Source organism: Sinohyriopsis cumingii, chromosome 6, assembly GCF_028554795.1.
Source record: "Sinohyriopsis cumingii isolate HCF-2022 chromosome 6, ASM2855479v2, whole genome shotgun sequence".
In the NCBI taxonomy this organism is placed as follows: Eukaryota; Metazoa; Mollusca; class Bivalvia; order Unionida; family Unionidae; genus Sinohyriopsis; species Sinohyriopsis cumingii.
The window spans coordinates 6181960-6200824 of NC_142966.1; the positions used below are offsets into that span (position 1 = coordinate 6181960).

Sequence of the window (18865 nt, forward strand, 5' to 3'; positions counted from 1 at the left end):
CACCCCTACGAAAAAAACTCATTCAAACGGCCTCCAAAGAGGTCATCGATACCGTGTGCGAATGTTGTTTGAACGTTTTGAAAGGCACGATCCCTTTGTCCAAACACCAGAAACAATGCTTAGGCAAACATCGTCACGTTCTTCGGAAAATGGTTCAAAAGAAAATTCCCATTCGTCAAAAAAAGAAGATGTTGGTCCAACGTGGAGGTATTTTACCTCTCTTGTTAGGCCCCATACTGAAAGGAGTCTTGGGAACCATGTTGGGAGGACTGGTGGGAGCAAGATAAAAAGGCCTCGGAAGTCCCAAGATCTCAGAATTCACCCCTGACAACCCCATGGAAGGACGAAAACTAGCTTTAGTGCCTTACAAACGATGGATGGAATACCATCGGTGGCAAGAACAACGCACCCCGCATTTACCTCCCAATCCCAATTTGAGCGAGATGTCCCAGTTACAACACGAATTGCAATCCTTGATGGATCGCCAAGATTTGTCCGAAACAGAAAAATCGCAAAAGTACGGTCAACTCTTGCAAAGACTGCAACTCTTTCACCAGAAAGCTTTAGACGAAACAGCTTTACCCACTCTAAAAGATTTTAAGACCTTGATGAAAAGTCCAGCACCATCACCAGTACCAGTACCAGTACCACCAGTACCCGTGACCAAGACAGAAAAAGGAGAAGAAGAGGAAGGGTTTCAAACTCCACCAGAAAAAGTACGCAAGTTAACAACACCACCTACCTCCAGAATTGGATGGATTAAAAAGATGATGGCCACCCCTTCTTCCTCACAAGAGAAAAAGAAAGTGAAGACAGAAGTGAAACAAGAACCGATATCCCCCGCTCAGACATCCTCCTCCTCTTCGACACCTATTGCCGGTCGCACACGCAAAGCCTTGCAATCCAAGAAAATACCCCAAGAGAAAAAGAGTAGCCTCTTCCAAGAGTGGGTGCCTTATTAACACACCAATCAACACAAAAAAAATGGAAAAAGTCTTAGCCAGCATTTACTACGATCCCTCCCATGCTGCAGGTTACGCAGGAGTTCAAAATTTGTATCGTGCTGCCAAAACGCGACTGAAAAGTCTCCGTTTACCTCAAGTGCAACGATGGTTACAAGAACAAGCTACCTACACTTTACACAAACCCATTCGACGCAAGTTTGCCAGAAGTCGCACCCGAGTGGAAGGCATCGATCATCAATGGCAAGCCGATTTAGCCGATGTCTCTCATTTGGCCAGCTACAATCGTGGCTACAAATATTTGTTTTGTGTCATCGACGTCTTTTCCAAATTTGCCTGGGTCGTGCCCTTGACTTCCAAATCGAGCAGCGAGTTAGTGCGAGCCCTGCAACGAGTGTTGAAACAAAGCGGTCGTCACCCTCTTCGATGGCAAACGGACAAAGGCACCGAATTTCTGAACCAAGCTTTCCAAAAAGAATTAAAGAAACGTGACATTCATTTTTTTACCACCGAGAATCCCGAAACCAAAGCCAGCATCGTGGAACGTTTTCAACGCACTTTGAAAGAACGCATGTGGAAATATTTTACGCATCACCACACTCTGAAGTACATCGACATCTTACCGCACCTGGTGCAAGCGTACAACCAATCTTACCATCGAAGCATCGGACGTGCCCCGCAAGACGTGACTCCGGACAACGAAGTGCTGGTGTTCGAGCGCCTGTTCGGTACGTCCCCGACGAGGGCTGTCCCCAAGAAAAGTGGAGAGTTGGCCGTAGGAGATTGGGTGCGCATTGGCAAAACCAAACGCACTTTTGACAAAGGTTACTTACCTAACTCGACGACCGAATTGTTTCGTGTCACTGGACGAGTGCATGGCCGTCATCCTACCGTCTATAAATTGGAAGACATGAACGGAGAAGTGCTCAAAGGAACGTTTTATTTGCCCGAATTACAACGTGTCACCAAAAAAGAAGACGACGTGTACGACATCGAAAGCATTCTCGAACGCAGAACCCGTAAAGTGGGCAAACGACGTGTCAAAGAAGTCAAAGTACGTTGGAAAGGATATCCACCCAGTTTCGATTCTTGGATCGACGCTTCGCAAGTCATCGACTATAAAAAGAAGTGACCATCATGCCCTTTCACTCAACAGACGCAGCTACGTCGACCACTCCTTCTTCACCTAGTTCTTCTGTGCAAGATTTACAAAAACAACCCTTGTGGGTGTGGTGTGGAGAACGTGTGCCTAAAACGCAAATCGTCTTTTTCTGCCAAATCTTCGTGGTGTATTGTGTCATCGGGGCAGCCATCGCCAATTTGAGTTTGCAACAAGGAGACAAACAATTGTGGACCATTTTATTGAGCAGTTGCATCGGTTACCTGCTTCCCAATCCCTCCCTGAAATTCTCCTCGAACGGGAACGTTGTGTCCAGTGCCAGTGCCAGTCACCACTCCAACCACAATCAGAACCCCATTTTGGGCGGAGACACACCTCTGACGTCCAGTAATATCCCCTCGGACAACCACAGAACTCTGGAATTATGAGTCACCAAAACCAATTTTACTTAACCTTACCCAGTGACAGTTCCATGGAGGTGTTTCCCAATAACACGTTGTGCTGTTACACGGCCAAATTACCTCAAGCCATCCCCTTAGATCACGAAGCCCATTGGGAAGTGGCTTTGGTAGAAATGATTCACCCGACCCAAGTCCTCAATGTCCTTACCCAGCAAAATTATTTTACGGTGGAAGTTCATGACTCACATTTGCAACAAGAGTTGGATAAGACTAGTAGCACATATACCAATAAAACCTATAATGACAAAACTAAAACGTGGACCTACAACGTGATGATTCCCGCAGGCTATTTTTTCAGTGGTCAACATTTGGTCAACACCATAGCTACCAAGTTTAATGGTGTGTTTGGGGAAGCTTTTAAGAGTTCCAATGTCAATGTCAAGAACAAAAGTGTCACCATGGAGTACCACAAAGTAGCTCGTCGCTTCTTGATGAAATTTGAACGGCCTAAAATCGTAACCATTGTATTTTGTCCTGGATTGTTTGACATGTTGGGCGGTGACATGGAGATGAGGAAGCAAGTAGAAGAAAAAGGCGAATCATCAGTCATTTTCGACAACGATTCTTTTGTCTAGTATTTTCGTACCCCGGTAGAACTGAACCAAGGACTAAATTTGATCTTTGTGTACTCCGATGTAGTGGAATACAACGTGGTGGGACACACCTCCGTACCATTACTGCGTGTCATTCCTTTCAAAGTGGATTCTGCCACGAACGCTGACGAGGAAGGTGGAAACACTTATCACGTCCACCGCGAATTTGTCCATCCTCACTATTTGCCGGTCAGCAAGTCGTATTTGGACACGGTCAACATTACTATAAAAGGAGATTTGGGACAAAATATTCCATTCACCAAAGGAAAAGTCACGGTGAAACTCCATTTTCGAAAACGGTTCTCTCACGACTCGTAAGTAAGTCATGTATCCAGTGTACCGAGGGGTTGCTCGACAGGGAGGACACGGTTTAGGAGACATGTTAAAATCGGCCTTTCGTTCGGTGGCCCCAGTGTTGAAACCGATGGTGACACGCGGATTGCACGCCTTGAAAGATGCGGCACTGACGCAAGGCAAAGAATTTCTCCAAAATGTCATCATCGACAAACAAAACCCTAAAGAAGCCTTCATGAGGGCAGGCAAAAATGTCTTGCTGCAAACGGGTAAAGACATTTTGGGCCGACGAGACACACCTATAAATGCCCTGCACGCTACCGAGTCAAGCATTCAGCAAGGACAAGGCAGAAAGAGACGACGACGAAGAAAACACCCTTTCACCAGACTTCAAGCGAGAAAGGCCAAGAAAAGAAGAACCGTTCGAGACTTAGACGTTTTCGATTATTGAGAAAGAACAGAACAAAATGATGCACCGAGAGTCTTGCGCTTGTTCCAAGACGGAACTGGATCTGTTTGCCATGCCCCCCACCATGATGACCATGCAAGAATCCCAATGGGTGGAATTTCATCCCGTCTCCTCATTGACCGATTCCGCTCCCATCGAGTTTGAAATCAAAGGACAGCCCGAAGATTACATCGATCTGAATAGCAGTTACTTGTACTTGAAAGTCCAAGTTGTAAAAAATGATGATAAAGGAGTAGAAGACGATGATAATATAGCTCCCGTCAACAATTTCATGCATTCCTTGTTCAGCTCAGTGGATTTGTACTTGAATAACAAACTAGTCATCAGCAGCATGGATACATACCCTTACCGTGCCTACCTGGAAAATCTCTTGACGTACGGAACAGATGCCAAGGATAGTCATCTCAATGCCTGTGTGCTGTGGGAACCTGACACAGCGACCAAGTTCGACGAAATAGATCCAAGCAATTCCGGCTTTGAGGCAAGAGAAAACAAAATCCTAGGTAAAAAGAGTTTAGAACTGATGGATCGTTTGCATTTGGACATGTGGTTGCAAGAGAAATATTTGCTCAACGGGGTCAATGTTCGATTGAGACTGAATCGCAGCAGTGCCGCTTTCCATTTGCAGGCTGCTGATTTTACTAAGGGTCCTAAAAGCATAATCCAGGAGGCCAAACTCTACGTACGACGAGTGGAAGTGTTACCCAAAGTGGGTAACGACATCAGTCAAACGTTGAGCAGAACGACTGCCAAGTATCCCATACGACGTGTGGAAGTGAAAACGTTCACCATTCCCGCTAGCCATCATTCCATGATCGAAGATCATCTGTTTCAAGGACAGCTACCCAAGCGTTTAATCCTTGGTATGGTCCTGAATTCAGCCTTCAACGGAACCATCAAAGAAAATCCTTTCAACTTTCAACACTTCAACGTGAAGAAAATCGAAGTCAGTCGCGATGGCAAGACCTTGTGTACCCGACCTTTCGAACCTGACTTTACCAACAAAAATTACTTGAGATCGTACTTGTCCCTGTACGAAGCCACCGGCCAGTTAGGAACCAACACCAGTCACGGCATTGAGTACGACTATTATGACGGAGGCTATGCTTTGTGGGCTTTCGATTTCACTCCAGACCAAGGCAGCGACGAGGGACATTTCCACCCTATAAAATCTGGCCAGATTCGTGTGGAACTTCAGTTTGCAGAAGCACTGAAACAGACAGTGAACGTCATCCTGTATGCTGAATTCGATAATACCATAGAAATCAACAGTTTGAGAGAAGTCATTCTAGATTATTAGAAAGCCATGGAAGACTGTTATCCCTCTTTACCTAGTGGAGAAACTTTGGACATGGAATGTGAGGAGACCGTGGAAGGAGAAGAATCTCAAGACAAAGACGAAGAAGATATCATAATGAAGTCGAGATGGCCAGAACAAGAAGCCCATTTAGTCTGCTGTTTTGCCAAACACTTGGTCGACAAAATGACGGAATTGATCAAGAAAAATTGTTATGGATGTCAAAACGATCATCCCAGTCAAATTCAACACGATAAATGCCTGATGTTAAGTCAAGAAGAAAAATTGGACGAGTATCTGGACGAAGCTTGGAGTCTCATCTCGAACAAAGACGTGTTGCACCAGTGGTATAAAGACTTGCGTGAACATTCTTGTCCACCATTAACCACTCAAGAGATCCATCGTATCGAAGCTCTCCTGAATCAGAGTGAGGAAACAGAACGAATAACCGTTTATTCGTCAGACATTTTCAAGCAAAAAGTCAGAATCGAATTGACGACTTATTATTACCTGTGAAGAAGAAGAAAACACACACACAAATCAATGGATACCTGGGAACTTTATTACCTTTTGAACCACAGTTCGTATACGGCTTCTTGGAATCCTGTCGTCTGTGCTAAAGATGAACTCCCTCATCGCAAACCTAAAGACCATCAAGCTTATGTGATCAACACGGACGACAGTCATCTCCCAGGAACCCACTGGGTAGCCGTCTACTTTCCTCAAGAAGGATGTGTGGAATATTTCGATTCGTACGGATTGCCCCCTTTGGAAGACGATATCATCGACTTTATGAGAAGAAATGCTCAAACCACCCGATTCAATAATGTGAAATTACAAGGCGCAGATTCTTTGGTGTGTGGACAGTACTGTGTGTATTTTCTGCATCATCGCAGCCTGGGCTATTCCTTAGAACATTTAGTGACTCATTTTGATCCTCGTTCTTCTGCTAGAAACGATGTGAAAGTAGATCGATGGTTCTGTGACCATTATGCTTATCTTTTGTCTCAAGCTAGGAAACGTAGTGTCCATCAATGGCCTAATGATTTCCAACAGTGGAAATCACAATTTCATTCACAACGTTGTCAGCCCTGTTCAAAGTAGATTGTATTTGAAAAGATTGTTTGATGTTATAGTGGTGTATTATTGTTAAAAAATATCTTAGAAATGTTGTTGTTTAGTGTTAAGTGATTTTTGAATAAAAAATGTTGTGTTTTGAAAAAATGCCTTTGTCTTTTGTTTAGCTATAAGAATGTTGGATTGATGCTCTTTCATTTCTTACTATCCCTCTCATGACACTCACTAAACGTTGCGACTCGAAAACCGTGTGGGGGATGTTTTCCATCACGTCCGCGCTTTGACTTTAAGAACCGGGTTATTTCCAGTCTAACCATCCATTGTCGACTCATCCTCCTAAGAAGATGTGCTCCAAACTAGCTAAGCTCAACGAAGCCTACGTGAATCTGCATAGGGTCAGACACAGTCTGATACCGAAGCCAGAAGAAATAGAGAATGTGAGAATGTTAAAAATCACTGAAGACCTGATAGAAGAGCTCTTCAGAGAAGAAATGAACAGGGAAAAAGAAGAATGGACAGAGAAGTACAGACTTCAGAGACAGCAGCAACAGCAGCAACAGCAGCAACAACAACAACAACAGCAGCAGCAACCTGAAGCTGACAGAGGCTTTGTCGATTGCCGTTTCGACACCAAAGAGTTCTTCTTCTCTTTCCGAAGAAGCAGACCTATCACCAGAAAGTCTATCCTCAGAGGACATCGCATTCTTAGAAACTAAAAAAAGAATGCCATAGCAAACAAAAAAACAGCCCTTTTCAGGGCTACCCAATACTCTAGAAAAGAAATAACTATCGATTTGCCAATGTGTGTAGGTAGAGTAGTGTGAAAAATAAACACTAACTCTTTATTAATAGTGGAAGTGTATGTGTTTGTGTGTTTGTGTTTGTAAGTGCTCACGTAAGTTGGTATGGATAGTAGATTAAAATAATGCTTTTTGGCTGTTAGAGGTGTATATTTTGGGTTAGATTGGATTGCTTTGCGTATGTGGATAGTCTATTGAAGTGATTAATAAAAATTTTATAATAGTGATGGGTAGGATAAAAGAGTGAGTGAGTGTTTCTTTTAGGTCCGCGCGTTGTTCTTTTTTTGGTCATGATCTAGGTAAGATCAATTTTATGTTATTAGGGGATGTTTTCCATCACGTCCGCGCTTTCACTATAAATTGAAACTCGCTGGGCAGTCTAGCTACCCTTGTTGATTGATCAACACAGCCAGAAGAATGAATAGCAGAATAGTGAAACTGTTAGAACTCCAGATGCACCTGGAATATGCCAGGCGCATAGTAAACGAACTATCAGAGGAGGCTATCATAGAAGAAGCAAGAATGAAGAAAGAAGAGGAGGAGAGAAGAGAGAGGGAAGAAGAGGAAAAGAAAAGAGAAGAGAGGATGTCGTTCAATATTCCCGAGACGGAGGATTGGGGTGTTGAAGCGAATCATCCTCCCTCTGCGCTCCCCAGAAGAAAGGTGAAAGAAGACTGGGGAAGAAGATGCGTGTGTGGCGCCAGGCCAGGACGGTGCAACCATCAGATAGGTGCATCAGGAGTTCAAAAAAAAACAGCCCTTTTAAGGGCTACCCCAATACTCTAGAAAAGAAATAACTATCGATTTGCCAATGTGTGTAGGTAGAGTAGTGTAAATATAAACACTAACTCTTTATGAATAGTGGAAGTGTATGTGTTTGTGTTTGTAAATGCTGAAGTAGGTTTGTGTGTTTGTGTTGGTGTTTGTAAATGATGAAGTAAGTTTGTGTGAATAGTAGATTATGGGTTTATTTATTGATTCTTAGCGTATGTAGAGAGTATAGTTAGGGTTATATTATATGAAATGAGAAAGTAGGGGGATGTTTTCCTTCACGTCCGCGCGTTGTTGGGCCATGATCTAGGTAAGATCCATTTTATGTTTTAAGGGGATGTTTTCCTTCACGTACGCGCTTTCACTATAAGAACCCACAGTGTTCGTCGTTCAAACCATTCTGCAAAGAATAAAAAGAAGATGGCGTCAAACCAAATGGACAAAATACAAACCTTGCAAGACGTTTTAGACAACTTAGGAATAATGGAACAGATGCTAATAAGACTGGTTGAAGACCATTATTCCTATAGTCCCCATCGTGTAAAGATGGAAATTAATAACTTAAGAAAAGCAAAGGACAAGATTAGTTGCGTTATGAAAGAGATAAAGGAGGAGAAGGAGGATGAAGAAGAAAGAATAAGAATACGCAAATGGAACGAAAAAATTGAAAAAGAAGAAGAAAATGAAAAGAGGAAGAAAGAAGAGGAGGAGAAGAAAAAAAGAAAGGGAAGAAGAGTGTAGGAGATAAAATAAGAACTTGGTGGAGGAAAAGAAGAAATTAGAAGAAAACCCAAAGGCCCTTTTCAGGGCCCCCATATTTCTCGAAAAGAGATAGCCTTTGAATTGCCTACCCCTTTCTTTAAAATTTAAATTTTTAAAAAAAAAAAAAATAGAGACCCTCCCTGTTTCAATTTTACATAGACCCTATACAGTCCCAAGGGTTTTTGGCCATGTTAAATTTACATAGACCCTATATTGTCCCAGGGTTTTTGGCCATGTTAATTCCCATAGACCCTATATTGTCCCACGATTTTTGTCCATGTTAATTCCCATAGACCCTATATTGTCCCACGATTTTTCTCCATGTTAAATTTACATAGACCCTATATGTTCCCAAGGGTGTTTTTAATGATAAGTCCCATAGACCCTATAAGATCCCCATTCACTACTTGTATCGGTTTCAATTTTTGACGGTGTATAAAGGATCATACCAGTATTTGTGGTTTAGTCGAATTGGGATTCCAAGCCAAAAAGGAATCCCTAAAATAATGAGGCATTTTTGGTAGCCCTTAGAAGGGCTGTTTTTAGTGAGGCAGCTTGAAAGTTCCACGTCGGACTTTTTTTTTTTTTTTTTTTTTTGCATTCTGCCGGACTTCGTGTTTCCTCGCTGGTCTGCACAGGGGATGCCTCGTATCCGTGTGATTCTGACAAATAGTCAGAAGCTTCTACCAGACTGGAAAGAGGATGCTGTTGCCACGCCTGTTGATATAATTGGTAAATAATTCTGATTCCATACTGCCATTGCTGGGGTCTTGGTTTCTTGTTTTTTAGAGATCTCCGAGCCAGGTATTTGACAGCTTGATGACATTGCCTGCCTTCTTTGTACACTCCAGCGTTTCTCCTAGTCCCATGACTAAGAGCCTTTGTTTCATTATGTCAAATTCCTCTTCTATCATGTCTGGGTCTATTTCTTCCTCGTGTTCGTCTTCAGTCTCCCCAATCGTTTGCTCTTCAATATCTTCCTCATTTGAGGAAGTCGAAACTTCCAGGTAAGCTTCAACCTTTGATTCAGTTATTTCGGTACTGTGTTGTTCTTGTTGGTGATGTTGTCTGATGGTAACCATACTAATGTCCGTTTGAATGTCACGGTCGGTATTCTGCCTTTTTGTTGGTGTTTTGTTCTTTGGAGGTAGGGATATTTTGCTCACAAACGTCTCGATAGGCTGTTGTTGTTGTTGTTGTTGTAGTGGTGGTGGTAGCAGTTGTTGTTTTCCGGAAACTGGTCCGGCTTTTCCTGAGCAGTCAAGACTTTTGGCCTGGCCCTTAAATAAACTTATATTCCGTTAATTGGGGTGGTAGTTCTGTGTGACTCAGTTGGCTGCTGTGGTTTGTTTTCTTGATGAGTCGTTAATGGCGGGCTGATTGGGTCGATAAGTCTTGCTCCCACTTTCGTCGCTGTCTTTTTCCACCTATTCGACTCCTGGGCCTTTTCCGTACTTCAATTTCTTTTTCCAATATTAAAAGCAATGTTGTTCTGACTTCCTGTGCTCATAAACTCCAACCGGAGGCTACTAAAAGGCCAAGTCCTTTCAGTGCGCTCAACGATTGGGCGGGAATTATCTCCGTCGCTAGTTCCATTGCTGTTTGCATGACTGCTTGCTGATATGTTCACTGCTGACTAAAACTGGAGACCGCACCGACTTATATCTCAAGCGCGGACGCGATAGAAAACATCCTTACGGTTTTGGGGTAGGAACGCTATACCTCATGTCATGGTGAGGGATAGAGTGAAGCTTTTTTATTTGGTATCGCGATGTCGAACACGAATTATTGTATAGGAGCCTCCAACCATTAAGGAACAATTATATGTACACTACTGCGCACAAGAATTATTCATTCATGATCCTCCTCTCGAGTATGTGGAGTTTCTTCGCTCTGTCACAGCCGCGTCAAACGATAATACCAAACGTGGTCTGGTTAGGAATCGTCTAGGTCACACAAGCGATTCTGTCACAATCACTCTTGTTTCACTCCCTCGGAAACAAAGCTAAACCCTCCATATTTGGCGCCACGGTATCGACTAGTAATCGTAAGGAACACATCACAGTCTGCCACCAGATTGTTCACGAGTCTGACCAGGTTGCTAGAATTGACAAAATGTAGCAACTCAATAAACTGCAGCTGACCCAGCCAGATCGTCATGTATTTTTTTTTCCATGTTGTTGGGAATGACACATGATCAAGTCAATATTGAACTCTCGCGGGTTATGAAGCACAACACGAATTCTTACTTTGTTGGGGTAAATTTTCAGCAATAGCTTGCATGTTTTATGCGCAGCTTCTCTGTTTACGCCAGTGAAGTTAAAGTGATCACGAATGTTTTCAAAAGTGGTAAAACAATTTCCTTCGCAAGACCAGAAATGAGCGGCGCGGAAAAATTAGGTTTTGTTATCGCGGGTCATGATCATATCTGCAGGAGAATGAAGCCATAGTCGGATCAATTTTAAGGTAAGCTTAACAGATTGATAAACATCTCAACTGAGTCACGGCCGCAATACAACATTGATGGCTCGGTTGCTGCGTCGCTATCACTGTAGCAAAATCAGATTGGGACTTACGTCGAAATGGATTGAATCGCAGGGTTTTCGTAATTGATAGAAATCACGGGAGCTTTCTTGCAAAGTCTGCCATGATTGGCTTCTACCTGATTCCCTAACTGTAAAGTCGTGTTATAGCACAAATAATTAATTTCTATAGAAACAAGATTATATAGTCCTCTACCTGACCTCAGGTCACAATTAGCAATTTTCTAAAAAACGAAATATTACCTAATGGAAAGTGTCCTTCTGGAAGGACTGGTAGGCCTGGTATTTAATGGGAATTTCAAAAATTCTAGACTCAGATTGAGATTAACATGTTGTTTTTGAAACCAAAATCATTGTTTCAGGTCTGGTAGGAAACGAACTTGATTTTGGATAAGGTTAAGTCCGAAATATAATTATCCATTGCATATAATGAAGACCAACTAAAAAAGAAACAACAATAAAAAGGCAAATTAAATATCCATAACAGAAATCAAACATCAATTACTGAACATCTGATAAATCGATATAACGTACGACTGTGACGGTACAAACCCACCACAGCGTTAAGTTAATTCCGGTTTGGTCATGCACGCGTATTCTTGTATTAGTGAAACATAAAAAGTGATTGTTCTTTTAATCAATATTTAGTTGAGATTTATAGGCACATATTTGTATACAGCTTCTGCACACTAATTTCTTACGATCAACATGGATGACAATTACGGTGGTGTGAAGGCGAATCCCTATGACCCCTTGTGGTACCAACGATACCCTAGATGGTTCTGAGGCTGCTTCAGACCGGACTAACAAGGGATTCTACGTGTCTAGTAGGTAATATAATTGACACCAACGGTACACGTCTGATTTGGCTTTCAATTTCGTGTGCAGCCAATCCGTTTCCTCGATGATCAAGAAAAGCAAGTTTATCCGTATCTTGATTCGAACCTGAATGTCTTGATGAGAGCTTGACACGCTAACCTATTAGGCCACCAAAAGCTCTTGGGTGAAAAATATCATCATCATGTTATCCTAATGGACATTTGGCTATCAATAAAATCAGCATCATGTTATCCTAATGGACATTTGGCTATCAATAAATTTACCACCATGTTATCCTAATGGACATTTGGCTATCAATAAAATCACCATCAAGTTATCCTAATGGACATTTGGCTATAACAAAATCGCCATCATGTTATCCTAATGGACATTTGGCTATCAATAAAAGCGCCATCATATTATCCTAATGGACATTTGGCTGTCAATAGAATCAGCATCATGGTATCCTAATGGACATTTGGCTATCAATAAAATCTTTATCATGTTATCCTAATGGACATTTTGGCTATCAATAAAGTCACCGTCATGGTATCCTAATAGACATTTAATAGACATTTGTTTATCAATAAAATCGCCATCATGTTATCCTAATGGCCATTTGGCTATCAATAAAATCGCCATCATGTTATCCTAATGGACATTTGGCTGTCAATAGAATCAGCATCATGGTATCCTAATGGACATTTGGCTATCAATGAAATCTTTATCATGTTATCCTAATGGACATTTTGGCTATCAATAAAGTCACCGTCATGGTATCCTAATGGACATTTAATGGACATTTGGCTATAAATAAAATCGCCATCATGTTATCCTAATGGACATTTTCGCTATCAATAAAATCGCCATCATGTTATCCTAATGGACATTTTGGCTATCAATAAATTCACCATCATGTTATCCTAATAGACATTTTGGCTATCGCTAAAATCACCGTCATGTTGTCCTAATGGACATTTGGCTATCAATAAAATCACCATCATGTTATCCTAATGGACATTTTGGCTATCAATAAAATCACCATCATGTTATCCTAATGGACATTTTGGCTATCAATAAAATCACCATCATGTTATCCTAATGGACATTTAGGCTATCAATAAAATCACCGTCATGTTATCCTAATGGACATTTGGCTATCAATAAAATCACCATCATGTTATCCTAATGGACATTTGGCTATCAATAAAATCACCATCATGTTATCCTAATGGACATTTCGGTTATCAATAAAATCACCATCATGTTATCCTAATGGACATTTGGCTATCAATAAAATCACCATCATGTTATCCTAATGGACATTTGGCTATCAATAAAATCACCATCATGTTATCCTAATATACATTTGGCTATCAATAAAATCACCATCATGTTATCCTAATGGACATTTTGGCTATCAATAAAATCACCGTCATGTTATCCTAATGGACATTTTGGCTATCAATTGGAAAGACGAACGCTACTATGTTGATAGTAATATTGGAACTAACAAAAATAGGTTCCAGAAAACTAGCAAGGGAAGTTACCAGCGTTGCAATATATCAAATTTACGAACGCTTCGCGGAAATTTAGTCGTCTTTTATGGGCTAATCAGACAGTTAGTAATGTTTTAACGTATTGAGATATCACACATATTAAATAATAAGCACTGTAGGTCAATTGAACTCTATAACAACATTTGGTACGACTTTCTCCGACTCTTCATCGTGTCAAATCTACCATACAAGGATCGATAGCCCGTCACTAGCTTAGACGGGGTTATGCATTCTAACGATATGTGAAGAGACCAATGAAATACAACTCGGCTGTCTTTTGTGACAAAAAGGAGGAACCTTTGAATTATAAGAATTTAATGATCATATCTAGGTATTTACCGATTTGTGCAGACATTATTTTGTTTCTAAAAAGTATCATAAAGTATTAAGGAAATTTTGGACAACCGGTAAAAGTCAATCTTGCTCTAAGAGTGAGAGAGAGATAGTCTTTGGATTTTTAACGTAATTTTAGCAATTTGTTTCAGTCATATCACTACGATGTCTGCAGTGTTTCAGTTTATAGTGATGTCTAGCACTGGGACATCATGCCGCAGACACATAGCATAATGTTCCACCCAGTCACATTATCCTGACACCAGACCAACCAGTCCTACCTCTAACATTTTAATGCTGAGCTCCTAGCGAGACAGATATTAGTAACAATTTTTAAGTCTTTGGTATGACTCGAACCTCCGACCACCCGCATCCATGGCGGACGCTCTAACCATTAGGCCACCAGAGCGGTCAGAGAGAGATTGTATTCATCATATGTTGGAAATTATTATATATTAGACAGGAATTTTATGAATCAAAAATAGACTAACTGAATGAGAATTTCGCATATATTTCAAATTTGCACATTTACATTTTCGCAAAGTTGTTTACAGACTTTTACACTTGACCTAATTTCGGCATAAGTAGGCGTCCGATGTTTTAGTAAATTGGCATAAGATGCTTTTGAATATGTAGAGCATGCATACCATTGTACAGATATCGAAAAGACTTCAGGGAGCTGAATATGTAGAGCATGCATACCATTGTACAGATATCGAAAAGACTTCAGGGAGCTGAATTTCACTTTCAGCTTGATTAAACACTATACCAAATTCACTTTATTCTCAATTCCTTAGGCGACGTACGTTGAAATGGACCACGGAAAAGGTATTGACGAAGCACCTGAAGAGAGGCCGAGTGAAGAGAGGCCGAGAAAAAGTGTCGTCCCGGAATGTCTTGCCATTTGTTGGACCGCATGTGAGTATTGCTACTAGTCTATGCTCTTAAAATAAGCAACATAAAAGAGTGAAAGACAGCAAGCCTTGTAAAAATTAACAAATGATTTATTTCCCTAAAATAGAAAGCAAAGATGAAAAATAAGAGCTTACGGTATTGCGAATTGAATCCCAAAATAATCCGAAATTTACAGTAAAAGTCCCGAATATATCCAAAAACTGAAGGTGATGATGTGTCTCCTATAGCTCCTTAAGTGTTGATGTGCGAACAGTCTTTTTTATTGAATCACAGTAATATAAATCCAAGTTTGAATTCACTATAAATTCTAGTGAATGTCTTTATCCAAGAATTGTATCGACTACATTTATATTTCCAGAGAAAATAATCACATGTATTCAATAATTGGAAGAAATAAAATCCAACCCAACTGGACACAACATAATATATTTTCAAGGTGATGGATCTTATAGCAACTGATAAAATCCTCTCAGTTATACTATATATAACTCTCTACTTGACATAAAGTCACCTCTATAAAAAAAAAATTCCAAAATGAACCTGATGTTTACAAAACAATAAACTGGATAATGTATAATTCACTTAGGAAATTCCAAAACCTTGACCCAAATAAACATATTTACTTCTTATATTAATAATAACGCTCATTTTAAACCCAAATATGTAAAGAGAATAATTTAGCTATATCTTAGTTGTTTTCAATGAATAAAACAATTTTTAAAAATCCAATTTCAGTCAAACAGACGTGAACTCAATTTTGGACAAGGTCATGTCCAGCAAACACGTTTACGTTAAACTAACAAGTAGGGAAATATAAAATTAAAAACTAACAGACAAACAACTAAATTAAATATGCATAACACGTCCCCTCATAAAGAAAAAGAAAGATTTATAGAATAAAGCTTTCATTTTACTATAAGTCAAATATGCATGTGGTAAAATATAACATTAGATAAAATCTTATGAAAGACTCAAATTATACACGAAACAATGTATTTCCATACACGTGAAAGCGCATCTGCTATTAAATTGTCTTTTCCCTTCATGTGCCTGATGTCAGTATCGTATTCCTGCAACATCAAACTGCACTTTAATAATCTCTACTTTTGTTTTTCATCTTGACGATGCAGGTAAGAAGATTGTGATCACTAAACACAATAACCGGAAAAGGAATTGAACTAATGTAGACCTCAAAGTATTGTAATGGCAATATCAAACCCAAACATTCCTTTTCGATTGTGGAATAATTTCTCTGGTGCTGTTTAACTTCTTCGAGAAATAACACAATGGGCGATCTATCCCATTTTCATTTTCTTGAATCAAAACTGCTCCAACCCCAACATCACCTGCATCAACATACAGTTGAAATGATTGGCTGAAATTTGGAGCTGAAACAACTGGAGCAATCTTAATTATGGCTTTGAACGTATCAAAACCCTCCTGACATTTGCCAGACCAATGAAACTTGGTTTTCTTCTCAATACATTTGTCAGAGCTTCAGCAGTTATGAAAACCTTGGAAGAAAATTTCCGATAGTATCCAGCCATACCCAAATATCGCATCGGATGTTTTTACTGATAGGAACAGGGAATTCGGAGATAGCCTTGATCTTAGCATCCATAGATTAAATTTGTCCATAGCCCACTATATCTCCTAGCATTGTTACACAAGCACGGCAAAACTCACTTTTGGATAAATTAATTTGAAACATGCTAAGTGAACCTTTCATCACAATCGGCAGCACATTATATTGATAAAGTCCATCTGGGGTCACGAATGCCGAAATTTTCTTTGCCCTTTTAGTCACTGGAATTTACTAAAATCCTTTCAGGAGGTCAAATATTATGACATAATTTGAATTTCCAATTTTAGCAATACAGTCATCGATTCTTGGTATGGAAATGAATCTGTTTTAGTCACACTGTTGACCTTCCTATAACCATTGCACATGCTGAAAGTTTTATTTGGTTGCGGAACAAGTATACATGGTGATCCCCCGTCACTTTCACTCGGCTCTAAGAAATCATTCTCCAATAAATATTGCATTTCATTTTTTATAATTCCAGTTTGAGAGGGTTCATCCTTTACGGGTTTTGTTTCACATGTGTGGAATATATAATAGCAATGTCATCGTAGATTTTTCTTTTTCTTGTAGGAACATCTGGAAATAAGTTTTCATTCAAGTAATAACTTTTTTCTTGTTGCTGCAAATGTGAAAATTATGGTCCAGATTATTCATAATTTATGAATTTCGAAGATTTGTTACTCCCAAATCTAAACAGTCCGATTGCATTCCATCGCTAAAATCCCCACTGTGTGGGACAGGTACAGGTGTGGGATATGTACGACTAAATTAATTATCTGATTAGCATGGCTATCTCTATACTCCTTTAATACGAGCACATCCCGGGAGTTTTATTACTGTAATTAATTCATTAATTTTCTTCTTAACCTTGAAAGGGCCCTAATACATAATCTGAAGAAAACTTGAAACATTAGCAAGTGAGACAGAACTCTATCACCATCGTAGCTCTGTCAAACCTTAATTTCACGTTTGACTTGGATTGCTGGACGCACGTGTTAAGCATAGCTTGCTGAAAAATTCCAGATATAAAATTTGGCTCTTCATCAGATTGGACATATTTGGGAACGTCAGATTGAGTAAAACAGAACTTTATCAAAGCTTTAACTATTGTTTTGGTTTTGATATTCCTCAAAGGAATTGCCTATGTGAATCCTATAGACGCACTCATTATGGTCACCAAGCATCGGCTACTTGACTTGGTCTTAGGTAAAGGACTGCATGCGGGAATAGGTTGCAGGTGAGCCTTTGGTATCGTCTTATTGGGTTTTCCTACCATTTGACAAATGTAACAAGATCTGCAGTAGTTAAAATCATCACTTGTAATATTTGCCTAATAGAAGTGATTCAAGATCTTGTGATAGGTCTTATTAATCCCTAAATGACCCACCAAAGGAGTTTCGTGGGCCAGACTAATAATTTCCTGTCTTTATTTTTATGGAACCACAATTTGATAGTTCACTGACCACTCGTCATCAGCAGGTACCTCAGGATTTCTCCATTTTTAACGAAATAACAAACAGGGTTTTCTATGCCTTTAGTTTCACTTACGGCCTTTTGAAGCGAACAGGAGATCTCATGATCATTTTGCTGTTCAACGATAAGTCATTGTCGTTTGTCGCCAAAATGTAGATAGCAATAGTCAAAATAGTTCCAGAAGACGGGATAAGGAAAATTACTACGATCGCAGCCAGTCAGTAAAGAGAATACTTAGCAACAATTTTGTGAACTTATTTGGCTCAATCAGTTTCACATATAGTGATATGTTAACATGCTGTCATATCAAAAATATTAAACTGCACACAGTAAATTATACCAACTATGTGATAATAATCTTATTGCAGACTTCACATATGCTATTTCCATTTTATGACCGCAAATTATGTATGATACACACAAACGGCTATGTAGAAAAGTGTCCATAATAATACCTGAACTTTCACCTTTTCATGTCATTTCTGTAACTTTGTAACGAATTATTTTTAAGTAGTTATTAGGTTTCAGACGTCTGTAATTTCTACTACTAGTGATGACACATCGTCTAGTTTCAAAGTGTTGTGATGTGATTTGGATTTTTAACATAGCTTTAACAATTTCTCAGTCAAATCGCTACGATGTCTGCAATGTGGCAGTTTATAGTGATGTCTAGCACTGGGGCATCATGCCGCAGACATGTAGCATGATGTCCCACCCAGTCAGATTATCCTGACACCAGGCCGACCAGTCCTAACACTAACCTCTTAATGCTGAGCGCCAAGCGAGGCAGCTGTTAATACAATTTTTGTAAGTCTTTGGTATGACTCGGCCGGGGATCGAACCTCCCGCATCCGAGGCGGACGCTCTAACGACTAGGCCACCGGAGCGGTCTAGTTTCTGTGACGTCAGATTAGTTATGATGACGACAAAAATGCCACGGTCTGGAAGGCATTTTAGAATGGTCATTATATGCAGCTAAAATGTTTTCGAGCATGCGAAGCAAAAAGGCTGAGTACGTTTGTTTGTGTGTGT

At 40.1% G+C, this 18865-nt stretch overlaps 1 protein-coding gene across 2 annotated transcripts in view; it reads left to right on the forward strand.

Annotated features, from left to right (window-relative positions):
- LOC149796314 (uncharacterized) overlaps positions 1 to 18865 on the forward strand; it is a 57504-nt gene that overhangs the window by 25850 nt on the left and 12789 nt on the right. For both annotated transcript variants that reach the window (XM_089960960.1, XM_089960961.1), the window contains exon 2: positions 14658 to 14778. In XM_089960960.1, coding sequence (XP_089817086.1) covers positions 14658 to 14778 — 121 coding nt within the window. The remainder of the gene's footprint in view (positions 1 to 14657; positions 14779 to 18865) is intronic.